The 23,274-nt window shown below is 41.6% G+C and overlaps 1 protein-coding gene across 1 annotated transcript; it reads right to left on the bottom strand.

Annotated features, from left to right (window-relative positions):
• Positions 1-905: 905 nt before the first annotated feature.
• Positions 906-23,068, bottom strand: lrig3 (leucine-rich repeats and immunoglobulin-like domains 3). The gene is made up of 19 exons (XM_038738630.1): positions 22,598-23,068; positions 18,265-18,336; positions 18,066-18,140; positions 10,483-10,617; positions 10,243-10,386; positions 9,532-9,675; positions 9,275-9,418; positions 8,030-8,173; positions 5,693-5,773; positions 5,504-5,575; positions 4,924-4,995; positions 4,317-4,480; positions 3,620-3,955; positions 3,233-3,514; positions 2,586-3,062; positions 2,253-2,402; positions 2,019-2,159; positions 1,633-1,890; positions 906-1,545 (listed from the first exon to the last, which is right to left on the bottom strand). Exons 1-19 carry the CDS (start codon positions 22,792-22,794, stop codon positions 1,301-1,303), a joined length of 3,333 nt encoding a protein of 1,110 aa, XP_038594558.1. The 5' UTR covers positions 22,795-23,068; the 3' UTR covers positions 906-1,300.
• Positions 23,069-23,274: the final 206 nt, after the last annotated feature.

Below are 23,274 nucleotides of genomic sequence, written 5' to 3'. Positions count from 1 at the left end.
ATATTATTGTTATTGGTAGTTATAGTCTAGCTCACTAACCATTTGTGTTATCATCCAATACATTTAGCTGTGCTGACATTGCTGAGCCTCGCTGGTGAACGATACAGTCACTGGCAGTCGAGCTAACGTCTGTAACGTCACGCAGTGTCAAGCTGATAATATATTACTGCAGTGTTGCAGTGGGACTTTACAGCATGTTGTGTGAAGCTGTCTCTCGATATGTTGGTCTCTGTGTCGGATTATGCCCGCTCATGAGTTCGAGCACACGCACGAGGACATATCTGGTTTCAATCTAAAAACCGCACTGCTAGCGGCCTGTGAAAACTACATATGGCCTCTTTAATACTGAATCAGTACTGGTTGCAGAAATATATGAATTAGTAGTAACAGCAGTAGGGGAAATAGAAGCAGTACATTGGATCAGTTAGCTTGTATCCTTATAAGTAAATAGTCTACAACGGTTCACCTCTAGCTGAGGCTCTTCGCAACACTCTACCTCTCCAAGACCAAAAGACACTGAATAAAGTTAATACCATTGTCGGGATATCATTACCTATATTTCCCCGGCATTTATTTATATAACGCAAGATCAAAGTTTGTAAAATTTGCAGAATAATAAAAAATCATCAATAACTACAACATGACCCCGCTTAAACTCGATACACTATTATTTGTAGTTATTTCCCAGCACTCCATGGAACCAGATTGTGATACCAAACAGTTAATCATCCTCCCTGTGTCTGTCTCTCTCTTGGTGGGGGGGCTGACTGATGATAGACCTGAGGCGTCCTTGGCGGTCTGTGGTTCTGCTCTAAAAGGCCAGTGCTCAACACCCACCACGTCCTCTGAATCTCTAAAACATCTCCTGCCCAATAAAGACAGTAACATCACTGAAGACTCTGCAGTGAATGTAGCAGTACACATTAAGGTGTTTTTTATTGTTTACATATGTGCAAAACACTGCTTCATTCAAAGCTGGAATAACTGAATAGACAGGGCTGCAAAATACTCATACACATAAAGTAAGCAAAAATAATGGAATCTGTTTATATACAATTTACATAATATAATAAACTTTATATAAAAATGTATATAATCATCTATATTATTTAACTGAAGCTGTGTCCTTAAAGAACAGCTGTTCATATGCTCCTTTTTACTTTTCTCTAGGTACATCATATTGTCTTTTACATTCACTCGTTGCACATTTGAGGAGTCCTTTATTGCAAAAGTGTCCAGTGAGGTAGAAATGTTCAAATATTTTTGGTCATCCTCTTCATGAAAAACAAGAGTCACTCAGCTAAGTGCTCGTTCTGTGCTGTGGGATGGGATCAGTCCTGTTGCTGTCAAATGGCTGATTATACAGACTGTTGCTCTGCTCTGACGCCGAGTCCTCCGTGAGACCGCTCTCCTCCTGGTAAGAATAGGCGTCCGGAGCTACGTAAGGATTCTCGTGCAGAGTTATTCCATTATGCGTCACTGACGGTGGGCCGATGCCTGTGTACAGGTCCTTATGAGGCCTCCAGGGAGCTTTCCCAAATGTTCCTGGGCGAGAAAGGTGAGAGATGAAGTCAGAACAACATCCAGATAAAATCTGTAGAAGTTCGGAAAAGTGGCTAGTTTAAGACCTACCCATGAAGGTGTTGCAGGGGGAAAGGCACTCATGAGGTTTCCCGTAGTCGTTGGTTTCTCCCTCCTCCATAGATGGTCGGCGGTCACTCAGGTGAAAGGGGTGGCCGTGATAGAGACTGGCATTGGGGAGCTGCATAAGGACAGTGGAGGAGCAGACATCAAAATGCTCAGACAGGAAGTAGTCCCTCCTCTTAGAGGGATTAGTTAGGCTGTCACTGTAGGAGTCAATGCAGATGGGCCTTTGGTCAATGGAACAACCTGAAGGGTAAAACAATGGAAATTATTAGTTCCTCTGGACAGTGAGAAATACCAGATGTATTGTGCTGGATCAACAACAGTCTTGTAGTCTGATAATGATCAAGAGAACATTTTCAATTTGCACAGACCTGTTAAGACTTCTGATGAGTCAGTGGAGTAGATGTTGTCTTGACAAAGCAGTGAACTGACTGGACCTTGATAATGGCAGAGCAGAGGATCAATAGCTGCCTCCATGTCTGCTTCACTTCCTGTATCCAGCTGACAAAGACCTGTGTGGGCGAAGGACCAGTATAATGTAAGAGAAACATGATGATGCAGGCGGATTCAATTTTAGGACAAAGAAGTAAGGACAGGTGTTTTACCGTTCATATCTTTAGGCTGCAGGTAAAAGCCGCTATGGATATACTGATGGCTGCTGCCACTCTCTGATGGGATGTAGCCGTCCTGTCGGTCAGCGAGTGTGCCCTGGGAGGACAGGTAGCTGGGGATGTCAGCAGGCAGGTTGGTCTCATCTGGAGCACAAGGACATTAAGTGAAATTATACACTTTCATTTTTAAACAATTGCCATTAAATGTGGAAAGAAGAAGAAATCCACAGACTTGGAAGATCAGCGACTTGTATGGTTCAGGAAACCCTTTGCTTGTCAGTAAAATAATGGCAAAACTCCAACTACGAAAAACCATCATGAACCAACCTGTGTTGGTGACGCTGCAGTCCTCATTGCGTCGCCGGGTGTGGTAGATGATGACAACCCAAACCAGTGATGTGCCCACCACGCAGCATACCACAGCTATTATGACGATTCCCACAGTGGTCCACCCATCATCGTCTGATCCTGCCCCGCCCACAATGCCGACTACCACGCCACCCTGCACTCCAGAGTCGCAGTTGGGATTTGGGATGACTGCCAGCCGAACATTGCCCCTCTCTGTGCCCAGAGCGTTGGACATTTCGCAAGTGTACTTCCCCACGTCAGCCTCGGCAGCGTCAACAATTATGAGGAGCTGGTTGGCAGCTGCGAAGAAGTGGCGCTCAGTCACTACCAGTGGGCTGTCGTCTTTGGTCCAGTTCAACCTTGGGGGAGGGCTGCCGCCCGCTATGCACTGGAGGACAGCGGTTTCACCTTTCGCCACAGTCCGATCCATGAGGGGCCGCAAGAAGGAGGGCGTTTCTGTAAGACAATAGCAATAGACTAGGTTAGTGTGACAAGGAACCAGGAATATTCCAGTGATTCATCAATGTATGTTTATCTATCCTTCATTCAAGCCTTTGAACTTAAAATGGAAGCTCTAAACGTAGAGTTCCTTGTGACTTTCTTCTCCCAATAGTGCCATTTCTCACCTAGGACAGTTAGTGTAGCATTTGCAGAAATAGCTCCAGCTGTGTTCTGAGCTGTGCAGCTATAAATGCCGATGTCCTCGGTCTTGACGTCAACTATAAAAAAAACATCGTCCTCTGGCATGACGTGCATTCGGCGTTCACGGGCGGCAGGAAAGTCTGTGCCTCCGTCTTTTTGCCAGGCAATCTGGGGGGAAGGGTGACCCACTGCGGCACATTCCAGCCTTGCTGTTGCTCCAGCACGGATACTAATGTCCATTGGCATCTTGGTGAAGGAAGGGAGCACTGGGAATGAGAAACAGACGTTAAATCTGGATCATTTAAGGCAAGTTATGGAAATGTAGATTGAGACACATGCCAAACAATTGGTTTCTCCTATCCAAAACTTACTGTTGACAGTGAGCCTGGCCTTAGTAGAGTAGGATGATCCAAAGTGGTTGGAGATGACACACTGGTACTTTCCCTCGCTGGAGAACTCTACTTTGCGTAGCTGCAGGGTGGTTGTATACTCTGTCACCTCCGTCTCACCTCCTGTGCCTCCCTGCACCCGCAGGTGGGCCTGGTTGTGGATCTCCGCATCGTTCAGGACCTCGTTGTCTTTCTTCCAGGCGAAGGTCATAGGCGAGTCGCTGGAGCTGGCTGCCGAGCAGACAAACGTCACGTTGGAGCCCTTGAGAGCTGACTGGGTCTCCGGTTGCACAGTGATTTGAGGCTTTGGGAAGTCATCTGGTAAAAAAACAAGAATTTAAAACTGCTGTCAGGTCTGGAATTTGGCTATTCAGCAATGTTTGGTAAATTTTTTGGCATTTTTTTAGCAGATGAGGCTCTAAAAGGAGAAAAAACTGAACTGAAATATATCCTCAATAGTTCTCTCTGACAGTAACCAGGAAGGCTGAAAACTTCACTTAGTAAATTTCCATAACAGTCCCTTCATGAGACTCATCAGCATGTCCATGAGTCTGGGAGGAAAATAACTGAACAATCTGGGTCAGTTCATAAATGGAAAACCTGCCATGGATAAATGGCTGTTTTTAATGTATTACACTATGTGTGTAAAGGTGTTGCACCAAGTGAATGCATCACTCACCACACACAAACTCCTCCTGGCTGACGGCGAACACGCTCCTGCCCTTCAGCATCTGCGGGTGGGCGCAGCTGGCGTTGACGCAGGGCAGGAAGGTTTGTTCTGCCACCCATAGAGGAAGCCACTTCAGCTGGCAGTCGCACAACAGGCTAGAGGTGTTCAGACGTCTGAAAACACCAGAAAAAAGTTCAGTCCCTATGAAATCATATCGTTTTAAATGGGTGGTTTCTTGGTGATTTGGTCTTGCATAGTTGGTGAAACAATATTCACATGTGAATAACATTTGAAGCACAACACAGGTAATTTGTATACAATACACATGACTTGGGAATTCTTAACAGACTACTTTTATACAGTGTGGGAAATGTGTCTAACATACAATCCATTAAGTCGCAATAAAAAATAAAAAAATCCCTTGCATGGCTTTTTACTGGAAACTATTCCTTAGTGGAAGGAGACAAAGGGAGCTGCGAACCTGTTATTAACATTGAAGTAAGCACTGTTTGGTGCTGACTCTCCCAGCAAGCCATAATGAGTTTCACCTGGTGTTCTGTCCCACATCAACACTGAAAAACTAACTAAAGCTGTCCTTAAACATGATCCTACTTACAGCTCCTGAAGGTTCTTCATCTGAGAGAAAGCGTTCGCTTGGACAGACATGATAGCATTATTACTCAAATCTCTGTAGAGGAGAGAAAAAGGAAATTAGGACCGGTATGATCCTCACAGAAAGATGGCATATTTTTCTGCCAACATCAGCCGTATAGAGTGAAGGCTACAAAAACTTCAATCGAGAGAAGAAAAAGGTCTGGGCTCCAGAACAATAAAACTCTGGGCAGCAGTTTGCTGTGTTAATCAAGAGAGGCCCAACTCTGGGCTGCTTTGAGCTCTGGCAACGGCTGGGAAAAAACTCTAATTAGAATCAAATGCAGCTGTTGTACACTTACACACACACATTCACACAAACACAGTTCCCTTCACTTGCTTTGGTGATCGATATAGTCTGGCACACATGTAAAGATACTAATGGCAGAGTTTTTTCTTGATTCCACATCAAAGCGGAGGAATGGGAGAAGACAGTTTGGGTGTACTGCTCTAACAAACAGCCTCTGTGTCTCAGTGTGATTCACCCTGCTTAGTTTACAGCTTGGACTTTTGGAAACAATCAGTGAAACACAAGGCCGACTCACAGGTGCTGCAGCGCGTCCAGGCCAGAGAAAGACTTCTTGGTCACGGAGCGGATTCGATTCCCCTGCAGAAATCTGAGAAAACGACAAAAGTTTGAGCAGTTTCAAACCTCACTGCCCTTATTTTGTTCACGTTCCATTAAGTCACGCAGTCCAGGGTGAAACATCGTGTTACACGGATTATGAACTCACAGTTTTTTCAGTTTGTCCAAAGCAGAGAAAGGTCCATTCATGTCTTCTATGGTCCAGGAGATTTCATTATTTTGGAGATCCCTTTCCGAAGAAACAAAGACAGACCACATTGTAAAAAATCCACACCCAGAAAACAACTGCACTTGCGATGTTAATAAAACTTTATGCGGCTTTACATTTTGTGTGAGGGGGAAAATGTTTAAGACTTTAAAATTATGTTCAAAGTGGCTCCCATGTGTTACAGGAAGTTCCTTCCTGACATTTGTGGTACTCAGCAATGGCTTTTCTGTGTTGTATAGAAAAATAAGTTTTACAAGGAACTGCTGCATTTTAAACTTCATTTGAGGGGATAAATATAGTCTGCATGCAATTCACAGATGCATGACTTATCCTCAAAGGAAGTGTTATATCCTATATCCTCCATTAAATACATCATGAATCTGTAATATTTAACACATTCTATGAATTTTATCTATCTATTCTATTTCTTCTTTTGTGAAAAAGAGTTTAATTTTGAACCTTTTGGGAAACACCCTACTTTTGGTGAACAGCTATTTTCCAGCTCATCACTCAGAATCTAACTTGTCTGTTAGCTGCATTGTATTTAGGAGCTGGCTGCACCAGCAGATCAAAAGTTCAAACCTAGCCTAGCTATAAAGTAATTTTTACAAAGTGGGGATTTACAGCTCACTACCTCCAGGCAGACTACTACTTACGCAGCAATAAGTTGTTATTAAATATCTACACCCAGTAACTTAGTATTTTTTGGGAAATAAAATCTACAAATGAAATATTAAACAGCATTTTGATCAAGTGTCAGGCCAGATGTGTCGACCGTATTCCATCACCTTCTTCACACTGTAGTTTAAATGTGTCTACTAGCAAGCTAATGTAGTTTTGTTTTAGTTAGCTACTTAATGGTTGCATCTGACAGATAGTATGTGTAAATATTTTATAAAAATATAACATGTAAAAATAATCTTTTTTTCTCTGTGTAAAAACTACTTTGTGTGGTGCAAACTGTTTTTATTTAGTGCTGTGTAAATCTCTACTTAGTTAATACCTACATTATAACTAGGCCAAATTTAAACTTAAGAACAGCTGGTGCTGGTTCCTAGTCTACTTCCCACTACTGTGGGTTCAGAAATTGGTTTCTGCTTTTTCTTCAATGTATTTCTGTATGAGCTTCCAACGTCAGGGCAAAATAATGGCTCTACAGAGAAAACCCTTGCTCTTAGATTTTGAGGGAAGCACATCCAAAACCTGACACATTTTCTGCTATCAAACTCAAAGTGTAATCGCGGAAAAAATACACAGCATTAGAGCATGATCACCACTAAAAGCCAAGACTTTCCCTGATAAATTGCCTCCTTTGATCCCTCAGCTGCTCTAATGCTTTCAAACAGTTATTTTTGTCCTCGGCATGCCTGGTTATGGCTGATTGAGATTGAGGAAGGGTGTGTGTAGCCCTGAAGCAATCCATGTCCACCTAGCTGCACACCTGCCCTACGGTGACCTCAGAACCTCAGCTCACATTTGGTTCCAGTTACAAAATCCCAACCAGGGGAAATGTTACGGAGCCTCTCTGTGGGAAAGGGGGGATGGGTGGATGTATGTGTGTGTTTGGGGTGGGGGGGGGTTTGGTGAAGGAACGAGAGAGGTGGGGGGGTTGTTGAGGTCGGGGTTGTGCCTTTCGGAGGTTTTTTTATGTGTGTGGAGAGACCTCAACACAGTAATCTATTTCACATCCCCAAAACAAATCAGGCAGGCTATTTCCACTCAGGCAGAGAATTGATGGTGGAGGTGGGTTTAAAAGGCTGGGAGGGGCAATAGAGCAGCATATGAAGTATTTCCTGTTTTTAGGGACTTGTATGGACATTTAATGTTAATGTTATCGTTTCTTTTTTTGAAACAGTCAATCACACAAAGTACTATCTACTCAAAGTAATAATCTAACATTTTCGAAATCGCGCTTATTCTCTTTTTATTTGCCAAAACTTAGATGAGAAGATCAATTACCCATCTCATGTCTATCCATTAAGTATGGAGCTTGAGTTGGGAGATGTCAGGCTTAGCTTAGCACAAAAACTGGAAGCAGAGGGAACAGCTAGATGTGGCAAACGTACCTGCACCTCTAAAGCTCTCTAATTAACATGGAATATCTTATTTGGTTAATCTGTACAAAGAGAGAGGAGTAAAAACAACAATGTTGTGGTTGAACAGGGAGTTCCTTCCTGAAGTATATTTGACTATATATTGATTAGACAACTCTGATTAGATTAAAAATTGGAAAGTTTTGCATAGTGTTTTATATGAAACTTTTGCATTTAAACTCACAGCATCTGCAGGTTGGACAGGCCACGAAAAGCTCCATCTGCAATAAAGCTCACACGGTTGTTTCCGATGTGGAGCTCGTCCAGCAGGCTGAGGCCTACGAAGCTGGATTCCTCCAGTCTGGACAGATGATTGGATGGGAGGTTGCTGTGGGACAGACAACAAAAGCAATAACATGAGAATAGTACCCAAGATGTCTGGAGAGCAGTAAAAAAAATCTTTTGATAAATCATTAATCATCACTGTAGTTCATTAGATGTTTGTTATACATTATTTAATTTGTGTTGAACCTCTTCTAGAACCACTTAACACAACACATTTGTCCCTATATTGCCCTTTTGAAAAAATACCTTAAAAACATTTTAATACATTTTAAGTCTCACTTTCCATTTATTTTATTTGAAGGTTACGATGTCCAGTGTTATTTACACATTGGGTTGTTTTTGCATGATATATATATGTATATAAAAAGACATGATTTATGTAGTCATTTCATCAGAACTTTTATTTTGTATGATCAAATTTTGCAACGTAACAGAAACTGGAAACCAATAATTCCGAGAAGCCAGTTTTTAAGTAAACTCAGATGAGAACAAATCAGATAACTGGGCATGTTCCCATCCGACAGGCGGCTTGTTTACTGTCAGGTTTATATGATAAGAGTGAAAGAAACAGTGGGGAAAGAACAACAACCTATTTCTTAAAAACACTCCAGACAGTGCAAACACTGAACTGACCGCTGCTGTAAACAACAGCCACTACAAAGGAAATTCAATCTGCTTCCAGGATTGTGTGTTGATAGGTGGGAAATCGCCCAAGTTTGTGGGTAATGCAGTATTTCACAAGGAAAGGAACTGCAACTATTAATGGGATTTCCAATCTGATAAATTAGTGGGACTTCCGGAGGACGATGTTTTGGCTCAAGTCACAGCACAAGAGAGGAGAAGCAGAGGGGTGTGTAATATGTTGGCAGTGCTTTAATGTTGGCACTGACTGGTAGAGCAAAAGAGACGGTGCTTTGTCTGTGTTTGTGTGTGTGTGTGCGCGTGCATGTGTCTGTGTGTACGTGGGGACTGGCGACAGGAGGAACTGGAGTGTGAGGAAGGGCAGGCGGGAGTGCCAGAGAGGAGGAGAGGGCGACACAGCGAAGTGTTGGGAGTTCAGAGTGTGAATGGAAAGTGAGGAGGGAATAACGAGAGAGGGGGGTGGGAGTTAAAAAGAAGGGAAGAAAAAAAATGGTGGACTCACAGCTCACTGAGTTTCTGGCAGAACTCCCAGGCGTCAGGTCGGATCCTGCTGATGGAGTTGTGGCCGAGGTGGAGCTGCTGCAGAGTCAGCAGGCCGTACAGCCAGCCCTTACTCACCTCCGTCAGGTTGTTGTAGTCCAGCTGCCTGCAGGCCCACACACACACACACACACACACACACACAATGAGACTTTATGTCACATTGAAGTCATGACGGAAGAGCGGAAATTGACGCACAACGCTTTTAACTTTGCTTACAGGACTTCCATGTTGCTGAGGCCCCAGAAGGCTCCATCCATCAGACGGTTGAGGCCATTTCTCTGCATCTTCAATGAGCGAAGAGCATGCAGACCGTGGAACGTCAGGCCCTCCACCCTGCGAACCCGGTTCCTGCTCAGCTCCCTAAACACACACACACACACACACACACACCAACTGTACAGTAAGAGTCAGAGCAAAAGCAAGGAAAATGCACATGGCAGGAAATTACTTTTCGGACTGATGCTACCAATAATTGGTCTATTATTATAAATGTATTGCAATTCATCATTTTTTAATGTTTCCCCAGAACTGTGTGGATTTCAGCTTGGAAAAACCTCAGAAACAGCATTAAGACCACATGTTGTAACTCTCAAATTCACCTTGGTCACCATAATGAAGGTGGGTGAGATTAACCTGCCGATATAAATTCTGCCAATATATCAACAAATTAGATCTTCAATTATATACTGGCATACAGGTATGGTGGTCAGCTGTCAGCCAATCAGAGGAGGCAGTGCCACGGGAGCGAGAGGCCAAGGACATTCTGCACATTTTCTTTCATATTTTCCAAAATATTGTATGTCCTCAACTTTACAAGTGATCAGCCTCCAAACTAACTAATTGATATAAGACACATCATGAATCACCATGATTTGACATCCTTATTGTGATATTTCTCAAACAAAGCAACAAAAAAATTAAGCTTACAGATGCTGGAGGTTGGGCAGCTGGAAGATCTTGGCTGGGATGGTGGAGAGGCGGTTGCGGTTGAGCCGAAGAACCTGCAGACTGCTAGACAGGTTGGTGAAGCAGCCCGTCTCCAGTGACGAGATACGGTTATTGTTGAGGAACCTGAGAATGAAAGTTTTAACAACAAGGTTTCTTAAAATGTAAAAATGAAGCACTATATGCAGCCACAGAAACGTGGGGTCAGTTCGTGACACTCACAGGTTCTTCAGAGGCAAAGCGGGGAAGGAGCTGGCCTTTATATCCACAATGTTGTTGTTGCTGAGGTCGAGCATTTCCAGTGCGAGGAAGGGCCTGAGCTGCTCCACAGAGATCCTGGTGATCCTGTTGTTTGCTCTGAAAACACAAGACACCACAGCTCCAATAAATGACAAAAATACTGTGTATTTGACTAGTGGCGCACACCAGTTTCATGTTTCCAGATATACAAACGGCCACGTCCCTCAATTAGTCTGTGGTATTAAAAAATGACAAACTCTCACGCTTGTAAGCTAAAGCTTACCACCCAATGTGAAACGTTTTGCTGATGGTGCATGCATATTTCAAGGATTCCAACAAATAGCTCAGTCTTAGCAATATTGCATCTCTCCACACAAGGTCCAAACAACCTTTTGGTTTATTGATGTGTTATTTCGTTTATAAGGTAATTACCAACAAGGTATTTAAAAAAGTAACCTGCCAATTACTTGGCTGATGAATACCATTCCCTCAGTGAAAGCATGCCTCGGCAGAGGCCAGCAATTTCCTGAGCTGCACGCCTCCTAAATTGCAGTGCAGGGACTGCTTAGTTATAAACAGAGCCTGTACAGTGCCCTCTTTGTGTATGAGACTCGGCAGTAGAGAGAGAGTGAGGGGGGGGGGCAGGAATTCCCTCCAATGCACCAGACTACAGGCCTCGTTTTCAGTATTCATTGCGATGGTTACAAGCCTCTCTCCAGCTACACCTTACTGACCAGAGAGCTGTTAGTTTTTCTGTTTCATTTTTCCAGCAGCCCTCAAAAAACAAAGTTTTTATAATGTAGGTTTAATTTGGGATGTGGTGTCATTAACATTTAATTGTTGGAATCTGCCAATCAGTTGACCCACAGCACAGACTGCTTCATGGGAGAAGTCGATTAATCGTTAAATTGTTAGCTTTTGAGTTTTATTCTGTGAAAATATGATCAATAGCCTGGGTTTTTATTTGCTAAAATCACTGAATTGACCCTACCTATATTTGGGACAGGCATCCATATGGGACAGGCCTTTAATTCCTCTTGCTGAAACTGAAACTACTATGAAAACAGTTGATTTATTTCAAACAGTATAAATATTACATATATATAATATGCTATATCAAATACACTAATTTGTTTGATCTACCTCCAACAGACAGCTTATGCACTTTTATTTTGTAGGCAGCAATGTAATGAATACAAACCCAACAACATGGTGCAGGATGAGAGAAGTGTGGCAAAGTACAGACAGATGGACTTCACATGACAGGATTCACAACTTGGAATAATTTTTTTGAAAAGCTGATTTGATTCTTTTGATCGGTAGACCCTTACAGGCTAAAGGAATATAAATAATCAAGGAACTGACACATTCGGACTAAAGTGCTTCAAAAGGTAACGGGAGTCTTTTTCCTCTTGTGCTATGCCGGTCTTACACCGGTAAATCTATAGCCTATAAATTAGACTTTGGCTTGTTGTTTCCATTAAATGAACTGAACGATTGTACGATTGAATGATTGTATTGTATTGTAAGTTTAAACATTAATATTTGTATGTACGATCTAATTAGCTTAGAAGTAGCTAAAGCGGGTGACCCTGCGGGGTTTAAGAGGTTTTATACATCCAAAGAACTTCTATAACAACCAGACCAGGTGTTTAATGGAGACCTGCGTTTATTTGTCAAAATATGTTCCCACACCAGGCCAGTAAAGGAGATAGGCGGTTATTTGGGACTCAGCTATTAATTGTGAAAAAAGTTTTACGGTATCTGTTGACTGAACAGAAGAAGTGATTTGAAGACATCAGCTTGGCTTTTAGAGGAAAACAGACATTTTTCTCAATTTCTGACATTTTATGGACCAAAAAATGAATAGACAATTCAAGAAAAGTGCAGGCAAATTAACTGAATGTATGAATGAAAATACTCGTTAGCTGCAGCTCTAGCCACTAATGCTGTGAAAATGTCACCAGCACATTGAGTGAAGTGAAAGAAAAAAGCTGATTTTGACACTCTGGAGGCAAATGGGGTATTATGACCTGTCTATTCACACCCAGCAAGGCCTTTGCTCTCCCTGTCTTATCTTGATCTCCCATTTTAAACCCATTCTTTCCACCTCAGGCAGAAAGGCAGCATGACACCACACTGCTGTGAAAGTGAGATGCCTGACCTATTCAAAACACTGTGTAGTAACACAGAACTCTGACCCATGTTTCCATTAACCATTTGCAGAAGCCACAACAAGCAGCAAACTGACACAAACAAGACATTTTATGATACACTGAAACTGCTGAAAGAATTTAAATCAAATAAAATTAATGCTGGATTAAATTGATATTTTGTTAAATGGAGTTTGGTGCATGAACACAGACCAGCTAGCATGCCTGTGCACAATGGAAACTCCAAAGCCAATGTGAAACTTTCTTCACATCATCCTGAAAACACACCACATCTTACACTTGTATATTCTTTTTGTGCTGCAGGTCCTTTTCTATCACCCCTTCCTCTGACATACCCTCCTACTGACATCAGACAGTCTGACTCTGTAGAGGTCTTTAAATTCAAATTTAAAAACTCATCTTTATATGGTGGAAAGGAGGCTGCACTGATTGTAAAGCCAATTTGTGATTTATGATAGTGGGCTTTCTCAATAAAATTTACTTGACTTCCTAAAACTTAGAACAAATACTCAAAAATCGAAAGAAAGTTTTGGGTGTGCAGTAACTACAAAGCCACACTAAAATACAGATCACTGTCTACAATAAAAACGGCACAGGCAGCCCTTTTGTTTGGAGATTTGCAGAGGGCTTTCTACGCACCACAGCCCCCAGGTCCCAAACAAAAGTGGCGCACACCACCTGTGTCTCAGTTTTCATGTTCCTCTGACTGGTTGCTGAGAGAAGGAAGGCCGCCTAGAGAGAAAGAACCAGTCTTTCCAGTTTCTCCCAAGGGGAAAGTAGAGCCAAGGAGAGGGGCTGGTGCACACTTCCTGCCTCAGCACGGGGAGACAGACCCTGAAGTTTGACTGCTGGAGGGTAACAGATCTCTGGCCAACTAATTATTCCATAATCCTATCAGCCCTCTCAGACTCATTGTAATTATTCTGCAGTAACACATGTCTTCTGTATTGCATCTTTAAACGTTAGGTCAACAATAAACTCTGCATGGGCAGACAACTGCACAAACTTGGGCTAACATACAGCAAACCTTACTGTTCTTTCCGTGCACTATCACACAATGAGCACTGCTCCAACCGCTCCAAACACACCGAGCATTGTACACTTTAATTACACACACACACACACACACACTTCAAATTTGTTCATCCACTTTGCTATCAGATAACATGATTATAGAGCCATTATAACTGTTGTTGCAGGGCTTTGCTGATGTTAGTGGAAGTCAATAGAAGGCCAACTATGTGTCAACAACAGCCTGGGGCATCTTAAGCATTGATGATGTACTCATTATACTGTGGCAAATGGCAGATAGATGCTTCTGTGCTGCTGTAACAGAACCAAAGGAAGTGTTTCCTCTGCATATAAAGTCAGAAATTACACTTTTTTTTTATTACTCTTTTAAAAAATGCTTGTTACCGAACTCTTTATCTGCTTTCCAAAGCTTCTAAGAACTTGAATTAATAAAATATGAGTGTTATATGTGTAGGTAAAGCCTTTTTTATTACAGGCTTGTCATACCAACATGGTGTGGGTTTCACACAGGCACATACCTGCCAGTGCTTTTGACAAAACTCCATAGTATTTTTGGCCTGTAATGCCATCAAACTGACCACATTTACCCACAGTAAAAACATTTTGGAAAAAAAATTCAAAGATCTTTGGTGAAGTTGTTGTTTGTTGTTGATTTTTCCTTTGTGCAAAGCTTTGTCCACAGAGCAGTAACTAATTTTTTAATGAGAGAAAGTTGCTTTTTCTTAAACCGTCTCACTCCTGGTGTGTGTGTGCATTTGTGTGGTGGTGCATTTGTGTTATTTCCTATTGGAAAAAGAACAGAGTTTTGAGAAGCCATCTGATGACTCCCTCTCTCTGCAGTGGCGCCTGTAATGAAAACCAGGGCTACGTTTGCTGTTGAGACGCCATATTAAACTTTGCACATATCGCACTCAAATGGCTGATCATCTTAACACATCGGCTCCCAGTCAGAGTGGAGCGAAGCAGGGATCATATTAACATTAACTGAAGGACCTTTACATAAAATGACAGAAGAGCTGTAAAATTTCTGATTATAGTTACCTAATATAGTTACCTTAATAATGTCAAATTATGAGTGTTATTTAAGTTTATAAATGCATTTCAAACTTCTTTTCTTGGTTGCTAAGCTCACTTTACTGTGGAGTTTCTACACTGCAGTTCCCAAAGATTGCCTTTCAATTAAATGTGTGGACGTGATGAAAGTTTCCGTTGGTGGCACTCTCTTTAGTATCAGCTAATGCAGCCATTCCTTCTCATGCTTACTACTCGGCTCTTCTACAAAGAACAAGTAAAAAGATTAACTGATCAACAGTTTATGTCATTATTAAGAAAAAAAAATGCTGTGGGTAATGCAGTATTTGTCAAATGTTTTCAGAGACAAAACAATAAAGTCATTCATCAAAAATAATCAATGGATTGACACTTTTCATTAGTTGCAGTCCTAGTTGAATCCCTACCGCACATATATTTGTTATGAAAATGTCACGGTTTATTGCTATAATCACTACTGTTTTGGTTGGAAATTCTGATGTTCAACCAGGTTCCTATTTCCGTTGACATATCAAGAGGTTCACCTCCTAATATACCTTATCAGATCTGGAATCTCCAGGTCATTTGTTGAACCCCCTGAAACCAGGCAGAGGGATTTAGCCGTGGTGGGGTTTACCCCCTCCATAAATTCCTGGGAAATTGTTCAATTAATTAAGATGATCACGACTCAATTACTACCAGCTGCAGGGTTATTGCCGTTTGTTTTTACTCGGAGCTGCGAGGTCAAAGGAGTCGGCGAGAGCTGCCGCTATGTCTGACTGGCTGTTTGAATAAGTGGTATTCGATACCCCAAGGCCTTTTTTCTTTACTACCTTCTCAGCTCAGAAAAACTGAAGGAGGGAGAGAAATTCAGGAAAATCACACTGCACCACCTAATCTGAAGAAGGAGGGCAGCAGCCAACACAGGCAGCATGAGAGCAAGTGTGAATTTCACATTCTTCTTCTTCGTGTGCTCAGTTTCGTCACATTGCTTTTGACTAATTTGAAATGAATTATGCTTTGACTTTACTAGCTGAACAGCTTAAAGGATTCCCAATGTGGTGTATTTTTTGGTTCGACAGATTTGGGAGTTGAGGGCAATACTAATGTTTTAAAACCATAGCAGCTAATAACCATAGTACTGTATATTTAAATTAGCTCGTTAATGCAAAAGGGAACACTGTTCACTTTGTTCGTTTAAGGACATAAAATGCTTTACAGAAAGTGCAATGTTTTTAATGTAATCAATGTAAAACTGCTTTTGTTTCATTTACTGTGGCATTTACTGCTTTGAAAGTCTTTATCTGGAGTGTGTTAATGTAGCACAAATGACCTTTTTGACATCAGTGTGGAGCCACAGGACTAACTTGTCACTCATGTCTTATATTATTAAATGACCATGACATTAGCAGTTGTAGGGAGATAGCACAGTATACTGTGGCTTACTAGCTTGTCGCTAATAGCTAGAATAGATAATTAAAGCTCAGGAAGGTCAGGTAAGTAGCTAATGTAAATTAGCATTAGTATGAAGCAAACCATTAGGATTCCTAACATCTACCTCTTGTACTTTGTGTCTTTTTCACAAAGCATTACTGTTAACTAGTCAAAAAGATTCGGTGAAATAATGTTTGTAAAATTTAAACTCTTGAGGGAGTTTGCACATGAACATCAAGTACTGTTAATTAGCATTGGCTATGAAAAGGTGGTGATGGCGCAAGACGCCTGCCTTTGGTGTGAGAGACCCGGGTTCAATCACTTAACCCCTAGTTGCTCCAGAGGCGTGAAAACAAACCCCCTCCGATTCTCATCAGATACAACAAACGTGGCATTTCTCTGATAAATGTTCGTAAAACTTCAACTCTCAAGGGAGTTTGTAGACACCTTCAGTGTTATATTATGTTCTTAATTTAAGATGTCTAATTTTAAGATAATAAGTGTAACTCTGTAAAAGTTCTCTGTTCAGAAAAAGATCAAATGCTGTAGTGTGTTAAGGCAGAGTTAACATGGACGACACGACTTCAGGTTAATAAAACTGAACAACGTCCTCAAATCCAATAAAGAAATTATGGTTTGGAGAAAATCTGGATTTTTAAAAAGTGAATCTCTGCAGCAACTCTGCACTTTAATCTACAGTTGCTCAAGGGTACTTGGACAGCACATACAATTTGTGGCAGATGAACCTGTGACCTCTTTCCAACTATTAAGAGATCAATGCAGCCATTCACACCAGACGTTATTTGTATGTACAACACATAATGAAAAGAGAATGCTTTTTTTCTTGGGTCAGGATAACAAATCCATTTATCTTCAAATCCAAATCAGAGTTACCATGTTAAGTGAAACATCTAAGGTGTGAAGACAAACAAACAAAAAAACATCTAACACCTATGTTTCTCTGCTGAAACCTACAGCTGGAGGCGACACTCCTGCACTAAAAGTGCAAACAAATTGTCAATGGCTGACGGCTGCACGCCGAGAGTCGTGTTGGGGCTTGATGAGGAATACGCCTAATCAAGCCGGGAGACAAATACATTCTTCCACAATAACTTCATGTCGTTTGGTTTTGGAGAGTCATACCACAGAAAGCAAATAAAATTGTTGAGGTTTCAAACACTAATATCTGGTGTTCTTCTGAAAGCACGTATTGCACAACAATATTCCAAAGGATTCTCTGGTTAAAGTCTGAACTGGATGAAATATGACAAGTAAGCTGCTCTTTCATTGAATTCATTATCAGGAGAATGAACTCACTCTCACAGTGTCAGCCAAGTGCTTTAAGACACCACTGGCTATGTTTCTGCTGCATATATACACAAAAAGTGGGATTAATTGACTCCTTAAAGGCGACTGACCAAGACATTGTTACATTTTGAGAACACTGCCTTGGTTCCAGATTAACCACCCTTAATTTCGCGTCCAATAAAGGCCCACACAGAAACATGTATTCCACCCACTAAAGCTTAAACATCAAAATCACCAAATTTGGATTTTTTCATATGGCAGATCTTCTCTTTCCAGCGTCACGTCTCTAGGTTAAAATACACCAACAGCAGCAACAGCTACCAGACAAAACATTTCCATTTCTGTTGATGCCATTTGTCTCAGACCATGTGACCCGTCTGGGGCCGGGTGCCATGTCTCTGACTGCCCGGTCTGGGAACCGGCTCAGCCAAAAGGGTTTCTCTCTAGAGGGAAGGAAGGGGGAGGAACCACTTCCTAGCTCACTACTTTAACCAGCAATGACAACTCTGGCGGAGGATTACCCTCCAGACCAGGCTGAAGTGAGAGTCTGGAGATGTGTTCAACACTTTATGGGAAAGTTTTACTTACAGAATGAGTGTTGTGATGTTGGAAGCACAAGGGCCCATATCAGGTATTGCCTCCAGTTCATTGTGGTTCAGCTTTCTGTGCAAATTAAGAAAAAGAAACACTTAAAAGACTAATTGGTCACATGCAGGACAGTGATGGAGGCTGTTTGGAATATCCCGTGTTTACTCTAGAAAGTGCTGAGAACCCAAGGCATACTTACATTTCTCTTAGATGTTGTAGTTTGGAAAACAAAGCGCTGTCAAGCACCTGCAATTTGTTATGGCTCAAGTCCCTGTAAAGGAAAAATAGCAAAAATTATGGGAAAAGTATACACCATGGGCTGTGTTTCTCAGCTGCTGCACTCCTCCATTTGGGTCTGCATTACAAACATAATTACATACAAATTCTGCGCGTTATTGTGCGTCAACACTGTGAACAGAGGAAATGGATCAAAGGAAAGTCACTGTAATTAAACTGAGATGCAAAACTGATGGTGATTAAATGAAACAGAATGGTCAGAAAAATAAGCAAGAATAAGATTTGTTGCTGACATACTGTCACAAACCGGCGATGTCATGAAAAAAACAAAATACAGTTTCAGATATCAACTGAATCTGTGCAAGTAACATCTGTAAGCAACAGACAATGTTCCAAAACAAACTCTTTCCCATTCAAGAACCCCCAAAAAGGCCTTGAGCTGGCTTTTCATCCCTTCCTTATTAACACAGAAGAGAATGTCCATGCCAAAACAGGCTCACTTCATATCCAGGCCTCTGCTGAGATGCAGAGCCAAAACAGACAAGCTGATAAGTTATTGAGGGGTGAGATTCTTTTTTTGTGCTGAAAGGAGGCCGAAACCTTGCGAGGGAGGTCGATAAAATGCTGGAGTTGAGGTTTCAGGTCTGGCCGTGGCTTGAGTCCAGGCCTCTTTTCCGGTGTCTTGACTTGTATTAAGCACATTCCTGTTAAGACTTTAATATTTACAAGCCTTCAAACCAAATATTTTCATTGATGGTTGGTTTATTTTCTGTCTAGCACTTCATACATCTATTGTCTATCTAGTGTGTGCAGGACCTCAGACCTTTAGCAACATGTTTCTTGATTAGGGTTGATTAAGGTTTAAATCTGAACTCCTTTAGAAATTTGCACACTTTTGGAAACTTCAATGTCTGTACATTTAAAACATAAGTTGCTTATTGCCTATTGTAGTCATGAGTAGTGCTCTTTTAGCTCTGGTCTATGTCTTGATTTTGTCTGAACCCCCTTTGGATCTGGGTCTTACTCAAATTCTACTGAGCCTGGTCTTGGACCCAAATGAAGCAGTCTTGGCTGCAGCTCACAGGGGGTTAGACTCTTGTTTTTGCTGCCTGTTTTGAAAATGAGCCTGAAAACCAGCTCAAGGAGTCTGGCAAACGGAGCTTTGTGCACCATAAAGTGGTGGAGTTATTGACGCTGCTGCGCACGATCAACGTTGTGGTGCCAGACACTTTTTTACACCCCCTTCCCCCTCCTCTTCCCCCTCCTTACCTCCCTCATCTGGAATCCATCAAGGAGCTCTGGGAGGAGGGGAAGAACCTATCAACTGGTAATGTATTCACAATGCCGGGAAAAGTGAGAGGGACGCCTTTCATACATCTGAAACACCCCTGTCGAATTTTCTGGGGCCATTTTTGTTCTTTGGTGGAAAGTTTCATGAACTACTCAACCAGAGTTTTACTTGCTTTGCTAAAGCTAACCCCCCCCCGTCATGCTTTTCTTTCTTTTTGTGTTATTGTTGTTGCAGTTTCAGCGTTGGGGGCCATATGGGAAAGGTGTCCTATCATACTCCCAAGATAAACCATAAGTAGCTCTGACACTTCCACTTCCCTAACAAAGCAGTCTCTGAGCGGAGCAAGATAACACACAGTGCTGCGCACAGGCTTCAGCCTGTATCTGCGGTCTGGTGGAAATTCACAGCACAACATTCTTATCAAAGACTGGAAAGTGAATAAATGAGCCGCTCTTTACATTACATGAGCTGTCAGTAACATTTTAGATCACAGTAATGGGACGCAGCAGCAGATTTTAAATTAAATTCCATAAAAGTTTATAGGAGGCAGAAATAAATCTCATTTTCATTAATAACCATTACATTTGTTATTTTGGAAGGTCAGTAGGCTATATACTGTAGCTTCCTAGCTTAGATGTACTATAGCTGATTAGTTTATTAGCTGGACTAACAACAGTCAGGTAGGTCGTTAAAGAAGATTAGCATTGGCTGAGATGTTATCTGCTTCCTGTTGTACTTCATTTCTTTTTCACCGGCGGTTGGTGTTACCTGGCCATATAAACGTGGTTCTTGGACAAAAACCATCAAATTCTTCGGAAAAATATTTGTAAAACTAAATTTTTTGAGTTGTTCCTATATATCTCAAGTTTTTGTTCTAAAATAAGTGTCTGTGTTTCATGTCATTCTGTGACTCATGGAGTTCTCTAATAAAAAACTAAATATTTTGCCCTTAATGTATACTTTGTTTCACGACACAGAGCACTAGTATTCCTAATTTCTTGAATTCCTAGCTAGTTTAAACTTGAGGAAAATAGGTAAGTAGCTATCGTACCAGTAAATTAGCATTAGCTATGACACAAACCCAAAGGATATTATCATCTTCTATCTCTTCCAAACTTCCTGTTTTTTTGCACTGAGCAGTAGTGGTACCTGGCCAAATAAATCTAGTTCCTTAGCTCCTGAATATTAACTAGAATCTAAGGCAGTTAAAATGGCCAGATAAGTAGCTAACAAAAATTAGCATTGGCTGTGATGCAAATCAGTGGAATTGGTAATGTTATCTACCTCCTCTTGTACTTCTTGCCTCATTGTTCATTGGTGTTACTTGGCCAAATAAATGCTGTTCTTTGACTCCAAAAACAATGAAATTCCTCTGATATGTTTGTAAAACTCTAAAGGGAGTCTGTATATATGTTCATAGAGAAATGAGTGTGAATCAAAGTTCTCAGTGTATTAAAATTTGAATTGGTAGTTTGCCCTTAATGCACATATTGTTGTCAAGTTGAAACAGTTGCGCCTCACTCCTAAAGCTTAACAAGTAAAAAGAAATTAAATCTGTGGCCTATCCCCCCTCCCCAACAACCTCAAATCAAATGGCTTAATCCTACTTCTTCATGCTCTTCTCTTCTTCTCCTTCCCCCTTCTCTTTCTGTGCGTTTGTTTCAAACTAATCCTACACGCTCCTCCTTAATCAGTACCATCGCTGGCTCTGGAGTTGCTAATTCAGCAGAAATAATGGGGTGCTGGAAAACAAAGGGTCGGGCAGTTTAAGGGGTTTAAGATGTGCTGGAGAGCCACTCGTAAATTAGCATGCCAGAGTGAAAAGAATTTTTCCCCCCATGTGGAACTTCTTTTTTTTTTTTTTATTTTCTTTGGAAGGCCGGCCTTGGTTATGAGGCTCAGGCTGGGTCTGTTTTCTCTGGCAACATCAAGTTTCCAGAGCAGCACTTTTTAGGAAGAGAAAAACTCAATCCAACAGCAGGGCAACAGCTTCGACCAGGCAGTGAATCAAGTGCCATAGCCTAACACACAGGATAATAAAAATCAAGTACTGCAGCTTAACGCAGGGCAATAAAAATCCAGTAAGAATAATTATCTGTAAAGTAAAACACACTGAGAAACATGCCATTAAGGTTGTGTTTGGTATTTCAGCTCTAACAGGCTTCAGGCCGAGCTCAGCCTTGTCTCAACTTATGGAGCCAGTAGACAAACAGAAGGGTAATGGAGATATTACTTTAGGAAACTGTCCAACGTTGCACACAGACAGCATCTGATTTATGCTTTCATGGTTCTGAAGGCCCCGTGGTCTGTGAAGCTGAAATCTGATGAGTGAACCAGCACTGAAAATGGGAGACCTGATAGGAGACTGGGGTCTACCCACTACTAATGGTGTTATTACAATTTAAACTGCTAGTAGGCAACTAGCACCATTACTACAATACAACTATGACAAGCCAGAAAGCTTGATTTTAAAGCACTAACGTTACCTGCAAGCACTGAGAGATTGGTTCATAATTATTTACATTTAATTAAGAGGTTTGGAAAGACTGACAATAGCACATTGATGTGTAAACACACTGAGAGTCTGCTTGTGCTTCCCTGTTGGTCTCAATTGAAGCCTGACATGCCTAAGGACTAATACAATAAATTCAACCTATTCAGACACATGAATAGATTAATGACTAGAACAGGCAAGATTTCCAGTCATTTGAGATACTCCTGAGGTGAAGCTTCTTGCGAGTCTGTAGCTTCAGATGAGGCAGAAGTCAAATCAAAGTCAATCAAGTGATTTTCTTCTGCAATACCAGATAAATACGTAGCCTACAACCCACTCCGTTTTCACTACGAGAGGAATGTGGACCATCACATCGGTGCCGAAGGAAAACAGTAAACCAAAGCTATTTATTGCTTTAGTGCACAAGAGGGGAAATATATTAAAATAATAAGTGAAAACTAAAACAATTGAAAGTAATCAGGTGCACAAAAGGTCTTTAACTGGACTCACAGTTGAACTGTCCATTCCGGGATTGTGTCTGGAATTTGGCCCCTTTTCAGCCGACTGCAGTCCAAAAGTTCCCCAGAACACGCGCAGGGAGGGGGACACGTCCTTGTGTTTGCACCAGATCCACGCTGTAGCCTCAAAACTAGCAGAAAAACCACGGCAAACCTTGCAAGACTGCGAGGCTGCGTAGAGGAACACATTTTTTCTGGCCACACAAGAGAACACCCCTCTTCAATTTTGTCTACGGATGAAGCGCAACCAATCCAAAAAGTGAGAAATCACCAAACAAATATCCCAAATCAGGTGCTTTTTTATCAACACAGTCGATCCTTATATCCAATCCAGTGTTGTTCTGAGGACCGCAGAGGTGGAATATAAAAGACACGCGTTCTTCTGAAACTGGCCCATTCCTGTGGAGAAACTTTTCTGCCGTGCGCCTCGCTGCTGTTGTTGGGGCAACTTGTGCTGTGCAGGATCCCCACAGCGCAGCGTGAGCACACAGCAGAGGTATGCTGGGGGAGGGACCACAGGGGGTGCCTGGGACATGTAGTCCATGCTGCTGCCTCTGAATTCTAGTTGTTTGCGCTGGTCTGGGCAACGTAGGTTAAAAACATCTGCCTTTTGAAATCGTATCATCTTATTACTAGAGAATCTTATATTTATTTAGTCCCAGTGTGTGT

This window comes from Micropterus salmoides, unplaced genomic scaffold (genome assembly GCF_014851395.1).
Source record: "Micropterus salmoides isolate LMB-PRFRI ecotype aquatic unplaced genomic scaffold, ASM1485139v1 Ms_hic_scaffold_23, whole genome shotgun sequence".
Taxonomy (NCBI): Eukaryota; Metazoa; Chordata; class Actinopteri; order Centrarchiformes; family Centrarchidae; genus Micropterus; species Micropterus salmoides.
This window is presented reverse-complemented; position numbering and strand designations above follow the sequence as displayed.

What these genes read in the sequence shown, in the direction of transcription:
- lrig3 (XM_038738630.1), bottom strand. Translation starts at nt 22,794, where the DNA reads ATGTGTTCCTCTACGCAGCCTCGCAGTCTTGCAAGGTTTGCCGTGGTT. An exon ending in AACATCACAACACTCATTCT is followed by an intron (nt 10,618 to 18,065) that starts GTAAGTAAAACT and finishes TTGTGTTTTCAG; the next exon opens with AGCAAACAACAGGATCACCA. An exon ending in GCTTTGCCTCTGAAGAACCT is followed by an intron (nt 10,387 to 10,482) that starts GTGAGTGTCACG and finishes TTTCATTCTCAG; the next exon opens with GTTCCTCAACAATAACCGTA.